Raw genomic sequence first — 10,000 nt, 5'->3', positions numbered from 1 at the left:
ACCTACAAAGCTTCTGAAGGTTTCTTGTTGTTTTAGGCCCCAAACGTTGTCTTATAGGCATGAGTTTAGGTTAAGGTGCCTTTAAGTCGACGATGGCAGCGCTGCCTGCAAGACGACATTAGAGACTTAAAAGACCATGAAGCATTCTGAAGCTATAAAGGGAGATGGGAGAGTGGGGGTCGGAGTACAGTGCGTATTGCTCCTGGGCAGAAGGGATTATGGGGGATGAGGATTGGAGGATGACACTGGGGCGTATGTAAATAAAGACTGCTTGGAAGTGGCCCACCTCTTTAGTCTGATCACTGGAGATGCAACACTCATCATCACCCTGTTAAGGAAATACAGTGTGTGTGTGTGTGTGTGTGTGTGTATTTTACAGAATCTTGATATATATATATATATATATATCATACCGCATGCAACTGTGGAGACATGATCAAGTGGAATGATTTTAGCTAAGAAAGGGGGGACAAATATATTCTCTTGGAATACAGCCATGCATTTTGATTAAACGTCCATTTTTGGCAGAGATTACATCAATCCTGCCAGGTGAAAAAAGGTCACCTGAAGGTAAATCTTTAGTACACCAACATTCTTTTATGTCACTCCAATATCATAAAAACAGAAAATGGTCCAAAGCCAAGACCTTTGTCAAAGAAGAAGACATATGGTGGGCAAAAAAAATTAAAAATATGCAGAGCGGAGATTTGACAAGTATGAGCAAAGCTTCAGTGATGATTATCAATTGAAGTCGTAAAAATGAGTTGCTCTGGTGAGAAGGTAAAACTGAACATTCAGCCAATTTCAGCAGACATGATGGATGGCTCTGAGGTTCTCTGAGCTTTGTATGTAATTAATGGATTAGTAGGATTTATAGGAGTGCATGTTACTACAACATCTACACGAGGCTAAGACCAGGTGTAATGATACGTAATTAAGAAGCACGTTAATAAGATCATAAAACATCATTAATACTGATGATCGTGATGATAATAACAGCACTAATAAAACTGCAGTATAGGCACGTGAGATTAACTGTGACTTAAAAGAGCCAGTCAGCACGGCCGAACATGGAACTCACTTGACCTTGGACACCCAGCACGCACAACAATTGAAGGTCATCATTTACATCCGTGAAAAAAAGAAAAGAAAAAACGCCCGGGCGGTAATAATAAGCCACGATGGCGAGGAGTGGCGAGCTTGTTTGCGCTTGTGTAAACTCCCGTAATCCTCCCCCGCTCGTGCTACCCAAACAAAAGTGACTGGAGAGTCCGCGCACGGGAGCGAGAGAGAGGCGCGGGATAACGATCTCCCGTCGCATCCGCCGTCCGCAAGGAATGCCGTCATCGGTTTGGACGGCCTCACAAAGGAGGCTGAGTGCGGTGGATCCAGGGGGGAGATGGCAGTGCCGATAGGCACCAGCCCAACGACTGGGGACTGGGATGTGGATGGGGGCCGGGCACTGGGGCTGGGGATTGGGACAGGGGGCTTGGGCTGGGGGCTGTGGAGCTCCGAGCTGCGCTGGAAGCCTTGTGATGTTCCCGGACAACAGCACGTGGGGGACTCATCCGCTCCTCTTCAGCTGACTGACAGCTTTCACACAGATACTATCTATCAGGGGAACGGTTGTGTGTGGACTGGAGTGCTGTTTCCTTTTTCACACAAATACACGGGGGGCCAGTGGCATAGGATGTGTGTGTGATTGTATGTGCGTCCGTGCACGTAATCCCCTGGGACGGTGGCATAGGGTGTGTGTGTGTGTGTATGTCCGTGTGCACGTGTGTTTGTGTGCGTGTATGTGTGCCCCTGTGTTTTCCTAAGGCCCCCCACTCTGGACGGTTGAACCGGTTTAACAAGGAAAACACTTTTCTGGAGGACGTCCGGAGAGATGGATGGAGGTCGGAGCGACAGACTGGTACGGGGGACTGGACAAAGCCCACTGGACACTGATGACCTCAGCTACACATTAGTGTGTCCAGGAACCAGACCGGACCTTGTTTGACACTAACAATGGCTTGTGTACAGACAGAGAGTAACGCACAGCAAAACAACCTGCGTGAAGCTGGTCCCCCCATGTTATTCAAATTATTAAAAACACTGCTACTCGTTTGTGCCATGTTTATGCCGTTTTGTGCCGTAAAAATAATCGTTTGTGCTGTTAGGGGTGTTAAGTAATTACATTTTCTGGCCAGTGTTCAGCCCCCCATACCTGTCAAAATGTTCCCAAAAATGTAACTTTAAAATTCAGCAAAACTCTATTAAAAAGGTGCTGACCGCTGGTGAGAAACTTGGACATTAGAAGGGCATGTTACACTCCAAAACTTGGCTCCAAAAGTTTATTTGATTGGTTAACGCCTCAACAGATCCAATTTTCAGTGGTTTAACACAACAATGGTTTAACACAACAATTCATGGGTTTCATCAGGTCTCTTTCCACAAGTGTATTAAATTATTGATTATGAATGCAGACTGCATGGTGCTTGATTAATACACCTGTGGAAAGGGGCCTGATAAAACACTTGAATAGTTCAACACAAACAATGCAGAGTGTATTTTCATCAGATATGATCAATTCTTTCCCATAACTGATTAATAAGACTAGTATTTTGAAATGCGTCACTGTAATCAAACCACTTTGTTATTGTGGTTGTGTAACTGAAATGTAAATCACCAGAAACCTAACCATGTATGCATGTGTATTCATGTGCATACACTCTTAAAACGACACAACTTGCGTTATTTTTAACACATCTGTGTCCAAATATTTGAATTTGTTACATAATACGTGTTGAAAATAACACAAATTGCATTGCTTTTTTAATGCATCTTTGTGTCCAGATAGGGACAACACATTCGAGAGTCCGTTCCTCTAGAGACGGAGACCAGAGGCAGAGGGAAATGTTCCGTGAAAGACACAAAAGATGCCGTGTGATGGAATCGCACCGATTACAATCACATTCAATATTCAGAAAGAAAACAGGTCAGGGATGGCTCTCGTCCCTCTGGGGATCAGTGTGCAGAAGTGTAACGATGAGTATGAGGCGCAAATCCAATCAGACTCGAGGAGCATCTAAGACAGAGCTCAGGCTCCGGCATGTACTGTATGTGGTGTGGTGCGGTGTGATGTGGTGTGGTGCGGTGTAGAGTGGCATTGTGTGGTGCTTTGCTGTGCGATGTTGGGTGGTGTGGTGTGGTGTGGTGTGGTGCTGTGCTGTGTGTGATCTGGTGTGTTGTGCGGTGGTGTGGTGTGGAGTGTTGTGGTGTAGTGTGGTGTGGTTTGGTGCGGTGGTGTGCTGTGCGGTGCGATGTGGTGTGTTGTGCGGTGGTGTGGTGGTGGGTGTTGTGTGGTTTGGTGCGGTACTGTGCTGTGCTGTGTGGTGCGATGTGAAGTGTTGTGCAGCGGTATGGTGTGTTGTGCGGTGCGGTGCGCCTCTGCAGTCTAGGCATCAACACCACAAAACGGCATGAATTATCTGAGCACACGGCACACGACAGACAGACAGGAAAAACCTCCATTTGCATTCAGTGAATGCATTTACAGAAACGACCGAGCCGTTTCGTCCTTCGTTCTTTCTAAAGCGAAGAAAAGGAACCCCCCTCGGGAATGATGCATTGGCAGCGGGCAGCCGGAGAAGCGATGTGACCAGGGAGGGGGAAAATGACCACCTCCGCTTAGTTATGCCAGTCAGACCCCCTTCGCCCACCTCCCCCATCACCATCTCTCATCACGGGCAGGTGGCAAAACAAAAATCTATTGCCCCTCGCGATGCCCCCTGGGAGCGTCCTCCTGGTCGGGATCAGCGGACTGGAGCCCAGCGGCGGGCGGGCGGCCGTGGTGAAGCTCCCTGTTGTGGAAGGGAATGAGAAATGAGAGGGCCTGCTGCCGTCTCTGGATTAATAACAGCAGAGGCGGAATCCAGCAGGCACTATTACTGGAGCGGGGACGGGTTACTATAGGTCAGATCAGTGTAGTGGAGTCAGAGCATTGGATAAGGGAGAGGAGAATAGATGTTCCAACACACAGCACACTCACAGACACACACACACACACACACACACACACACACACACACACACACACAAGCACAGTCAAGCACAGTGTAGGAAATACATGAAAGGAGTTGTGAAAATGTGCTTTATTTCATATCAGTCTGTTTAACAACCAATTATAATACTGACTATAGACCTACAGAGATACAAAAGATACAGTATATCAGTCTGTCTAATAACTAGTCATAATAGTCATTTTAGGGCTGACTACAGAATTACAGAGATACAAAAGATAGACTATAGCGTGGGCATTCATCTCAGTCTGTTTAATAACTAGCTATAATAGTAAGTACAGTACTGACTACAGAACTACAGAGACACAGGAGTACTTTGTGAGCTTCGTGTTTCCCACAGCTGGTAAAGTGTACTGGAGGTCTCTGGCGGCGGAGGGAGTTGTGTGTCCACCACACAGAGCAGTGCTGTTTATACCCACTCCACCCCCACTGACTCGTACTGAGTCAAGACGCCGGCTCACCTCCGGCTCAGTCACGGCCGAGGTCCGCCTGGCATTCCAGCAGCTTCTCCTGCAGTTCATTAGTCAGCGTGTGCTCCGTCCCGTGGGTCACCTTCAGAATATCATAGGCCTGCAGATGGAGGGAGAGAGAGAGGAGGGAGAGAGAGAGGAGGAGAAAAGGAGAGGGGGGAGGAGATGGGAAAGGGGGAGGAAGGGGAAAAGGATAGAGGGAGAGAGAGAAAGAGGGAGGGAGAGAGAGGAGGAGAGAGGAGGAGATAAAGGGGGAGAAGGAGAGAGAGAGGGGAAGAAAACAGACAAGAAAGGGAGGGTGACAAACAGAGAGAGAGGCAGGATGGAGAGAGAGAGAGGGAAGAGTGCAGATAGATGAAGCAAGAGAGAGAGAAAGAAGCAGAGGAACAAAGAGGAATGGATAGACAGCGAGAGGATGAGAGAGAGAGAGAGAAAGAGAGAGAGAAGAGATAAGTAAAGAAGGGATGAAGAGGGAAGACAGAAGAAAGAGAGTGTGTTTTGGTTAGGGAAGGGAAATGAGAGCGCCGGCCCAGCTCACACCGGCGTGAAGGATTCATGCTGCATTTGCATTTCAAAATGACGCCGAATAATCTTGTTTGGAACGTTTTCCTTCGAGAGCAAACAGCGTCGACGACGGCGCAGGGGCCTTCATCCCGTTTTCCACACACAGTCGAGCATATCAAGATTAGCTCATTTACACAAAGCCTTCACCCAGCGCCCTGCTCTCTCCTGCTGCTGGAGCTAACAGAGGAGGGGCGCTTAGAAAACACTTAGAAAACACTTTCAACCTCTGAAGACGCCGCCGCAGTTTCACCAAGTTCCTCACAAAGTCAGATGCCAAGCTCAAGGCCAATCTCCACGGGCCTAATTTGCCATGTCAGAGAGAGGAGAAGGAGAGAGAAAGAGAGCTGTGTGTGTGTGTGTGTGTGTGTGTGTACGTGAGTAAGTGAGTGTGTGTGTGTGTGTGTGAGAGAGAGAGACACACAGAAAGAGAGATTTGTGTTTGTGTGTGTGTGTGTGTGTGCGCGTGTATGTGAATGTGAAAGTGTGAGTGAGTGAGTGAGCAAGTGAGCGAGTGTGTGAGAGTGTGTGAGTGTGTGTGTGTGTGTGTGTGTGTGAGAGAGAGATAGACAGCCAGAGATAAAGAGCCATCAGTGGAGATGTGCAGTCCTGGACAGCAGCCATAAGAGGCCACGGCCGCCCTGCAGGCTCATTAGGCTCCTGTCCTCATCTGTTAGCACCACGCCGCAGGAAGTGTGTGTGTGTGTGTGTGTGTGTGTGTGTGTGTGTGTGTGTGTGTGTGTGTGTGTGTGTGTGTGTGTGTGTGATGTGTGTGGTGTGTGTGTGTGGTGTGTGTGGTGTGTGTGTGTGTGTGTGTGTGTGTGTGTGTGTGTGTGATGTGTGTGGTGTGTGTGTGTGGTGTGTGTGTGTGATGTGTGTGGTGTGTGTGTGTGGTGTGTGTGATGTGTGTGGTGTGTGTGTGTGTGTGTGGGGGGGAGCTACCCTACCTGTCTAGACGTCTACGACACCTCCTGTCCTCTTCCCACGTCCCGGCCCTAACGTTATCCGTCTAGACATCTCCTGCAGCTCCTCGGCTCCGTCCAGCTGATGACCTTAACGTTACCTGCCTGAACGTCTCCTCGACTAACCCTCCTCTCTGACCACGCTCCGCACCTCCTTCAGGTAAAATCGCATCCGTCCAAACACCTCCTCTGCCTCCTCCACTTTAAAACGCCAATCGGAGGTACTCCAGTGTCCTTTCTCCAAGGTAACCTAATAGCTCACCTGTCTGAAGGTCTGAAGCGTTCTCATCCAGGTAAGAGCTGTCTAACCATCCCTTACTCCTCCTCAATACCTAACCTCACCTGTACCTGTTCTCATCCAGGTAACAGCAGGTCTGTCTAACCATCCCTTACTCCTCGTCAATAGCTCACCTGTATCAAGGTGAAGTATTCTCATTCAGCTCACCTATCTGAGGGACTCCTGTGCCTCCTCCAGGTAAAAACTCACCTGTCTGATCATACTGTACCTTACACCACCTCCAGGTAAAAGCTCACCTGTCTGAGTGACACCTGTGTCTCATTCAGATATGACCTCACCTGTCTGACCATCCCCTTCACCTCGTCCAGGTAAAGAGCTCACCTGTCGGAAGGACTGCAGTGCCTCGTCAAGGTAAAACCTCACTTGTCTGACCACCCCCTACACCTCGCCCAGGTAAAGAGCTCACCTGTCGGAAGGACTGCAGTGCCTCGTCAAGGTAAAACCTCACTTGTCTGACCACCCCCTACACCTCGCCCAGGTAAAGAGCTCACCTGTCGGAAGGACTGCAGTGCTTCTTCCAGGTAAAACCTCACTTGTCTGACCATCCCCTACACCTCGCCCAGGTAAAGAGCTCACCTGTCGGAAGGACTGCAGTGCCTCTTCCAGGTAAAACCTCACTTGTCTGACCACCCCCTACACCTCGCCCAGGTAAAGAGCTCACCTGTCGGAAGGACTCCGATGCTTCCTCCACTCTGCCCAGGAGGTGCTGTAGTTTGCCCACCCTCATCAGCTGGATGCCGCATGCCGGGTGCGGGTCAGTGTAGTAGAGTCTGAAAGAGACAAACAAAAACACACACTCAGTCACGAAAGACTCACACACACACACACACACACACTGATAATAGTGTTTCTTGGTGCGACTTGAGCTCAAAGAGTCTGAAAGAGAGACAAAGGCATTCACTGGGGGCTAGAATATTGTAGATTTGAGGAGAATGAAGGAGACAAAGTAACTATCTGTAAAAATCTGTATATTTACTAGTAACTACTAGCAAATAAACAGATTCTGAATGTACAAAACAGACATAGACATAATGCAGTCTGATATTTCTCCATTAAGGTGCTTGCACACTTTCCTACCAAACTATCAATTAAACAATATGGCACAGGTGAGAGTGGGGGTGGTAAGGATATACCCAGAGCCATGGAAAGAGAGTTGCGACACTCTTTGATACCGCCGCTACATGATCAAAAGTTCCAAAAAGCCTGTGCTGAATGGCTGAATCGCAGGAGATTGGGGTGTATTTCTGGATGCTGGAGGGTGTAATCAATTAGCTCATTGACTACTGACCAAGAGAAAGGCCGTTTGAAGTTCTAAAACTCCCATAACTTGGAAACTGGAATGGGAAAGCGGTGCCATTTTTTTCCCCATGGTCTCCTATGGGACTGTCACCACCCTGCTTTCTCTACCGCTCTGAATATACCCACGGCTATGATTACCTGTGGACTGTGTGGGTATATCTTTACCACCCCCATGATCACTAGCAAAAAGACTGATGGGGCACACTAACCCAACTGTTGGGTTTGCAAGTATATGTTGGGCCAGTGTTTGTGCAAGCATTGTTAGATATTCTTCGTGGGGTCTGTGGTAAAGGAGTGTGTTGGGTCAGACATGGGAGAGTGCACGTGGGAGCGTGCACGTGTGATACCACAGCCTCGCGCTGGCACGGTCCCCTCCTGAGATCCCCCTGTAGCCACTGTTGCCTGGATACTCTCTCCAGGCTTTACTGCTCTGAAATATAGTCCGTCTGGCTGGCGATCTCCATCACTTGGCACGAGAGGGAAATTGACTCTAATTAAGTGGCGCTAACGCACATGCAAACAGCAGATTAGCACGTTAGCGCATTTACCCATTTATATTAAGGGAAACGCAGCGCTGGAACAGGCTGGAGGAAGACTACTGCGGACGCTAAAGCAAACGATTGGGAGCGTTCCCCGCTCCCGAGCAAATCATCGGATACAGACGCGCATGAACGCGTATCCAGCGCGGAGAGTGTCTCACAGTCTCTCAGACGACGTGAGTAACACGACTGGGCGGCGGTCCAACTCCAACACCGCAACGCACAGACAGGAGGAGGATATGAGAGAGATTACAGTAGCGGGCACGACTGTTAGCGAAGGTAGAGAGAGGAAGGTCAGGGGAGATATATATATAACATACACACACACACACACACACACACACACACACACAGAAGGCTTGTAGAAAAGCATTTGCGTCATGACAAGACCCCTGTGGTTTTAGACATTAAATAGTGCCAACCCATGTCTGCACACCCTGACTCACTGACAATGACATGAAGTCACACACACACACACACACACACACACACACACACACACACACACACACACACACACACACACAGACACACAGACACACAGACACACAGACACACACACACAGACACACACACACACACACACACACACACACATATTTGTATGAAACCACTCTTCCATTCTTTGCCCCATTATCTCACCGCCCCCTCAGAAGGGAAGGGGCAGTAAAGCAGTAAAGCAGTAAAGCAGTAAAGTGTTAAAGTGTTAAAGTGTTAAAATGTCCAACATTAACAACACCGTCTCTAGAGACCTGAAACCCTCCTGTCGGCAGCACTCACTTCCTGGGGTAAGAGAATGTAGCGCTGGGGCAATCAAACACTGTCAACTGCCCTGACGAGACCCTCACCGTGCGCGTCCTGCTTACTCGTAACGAAGCCTTAAAAGCTTGTGTCCAGACAGACACATAGGCAGGGATGTAGGGATTCACACACACACACACACGCACAAACACACACACACACACACACACACACACACACACACACACACACACACACACACACACACACAGAGCGCAGAAGGAAAGCACAGCCACAGGGCAGGATGCACTCACGGTCTGACGGCTTCAAGAAGCGCTCAAACAGGACTCTTAAAATAATACTGTAGGCTAGGGATGCAACGGTACAGTTTTGCCACGGTTCGGTTTGTATCACGGTTTTTGGGCCACGGTAACGGTTCGGTTTCAATATATCAATATTATCTTGGCTCTAGCATACAGGAGGCTATATTTGCCTTTTCTATTTCAAATCAACAATGTGCTTCTACTTACACTTGCAGAGAAAATATTAAATGCATAGCCTGACACAGATGAAGCAGAATCACAAAAATGTATTAAAAGAAAAGAACACCATCATTGCCTTCTGTCATAAACAGGCAATGTTATCCATAGTGCAGTGCAGCATAAAGTAATGTGTAGTTATTTATTTAATAAACTCACTGTTCTTCACACATTTAAAGAAAATACTTAACTGTTATACACCCTCAAAAAAGTAGTGAACAATTCTGAAAATCTTCTCAAAATAATTGGTGAGGTAGTATTATGTGTAGTTTCAAATGGATATTTGATTTGGGAGTGCCTGCCCTGTCCTCTTTTATGAACGTAAAAAATAAACATAGACAAAAGTGCAGTGCAGCATTAAAAATATTAGAACAATGAAATGAACATTATTGCAACCTGTTGTCAGGGGGGGCAATATTCCGAGAAGAAAGTGGCAAATTTGCCACTTCACAAAGTGTCTGTTTCCCCTGTGTCTCCTGTCGTGTGTGTGTGTGTGTGTGTGCGTGTGTGTGCGAGAGAGTTGTGTG

The 10,000-nt window shown here is 48.0% G+C and overlaps 1 protein-coding gene across 1 annotated transcript in view; it reads right to left on the bottom strand.

Annotated features, from left to right (window-relative positions):
• Nucleotides 1-4,130: 4,130 nt before the first annotated feature.
• Nucleotides 4,131-10,000, bottom strand: part of smyd3 (SET and MYND domain containing 3) — a 336,157-nt gene continuing 330,287 nt past the window's right edge. The window contains exons 11-12 of the mRNA XM_062523826.1: nucleotides 7,017-7,125; nucleotides 4,131-4,634 (exon numbers count right to left, since the gene is read on the bottom strand). Coding sequence (XP_062379810.1) covers nucleotides 4,533-4,634; nucleotides 7,017-7,125 — 211 coding nt within the window. The 3' untranslated portion in view covers nucleotides 4,131-4,532. The remainder of the gene's footprint in view (nucleotides 4,635-7,016; nucleotides 7,126-10,000) is intronic.

This window comes from Sardina pilchardus, chromosome 20, assembly GCF_963854185.1.
Source record: "Sardina pilchardus chromosome 20, fSarPil1.1, whole genome shotgun sequence".
NCBI lineage: Eukaryota > Metazoa > Chordata > Actinopteri > Clupeiformes > Clupeidae > Sardina > Sardina pilchardus.
This window is presented reverse-complemented; position numbering and strand designations above follow the sequence as displayed.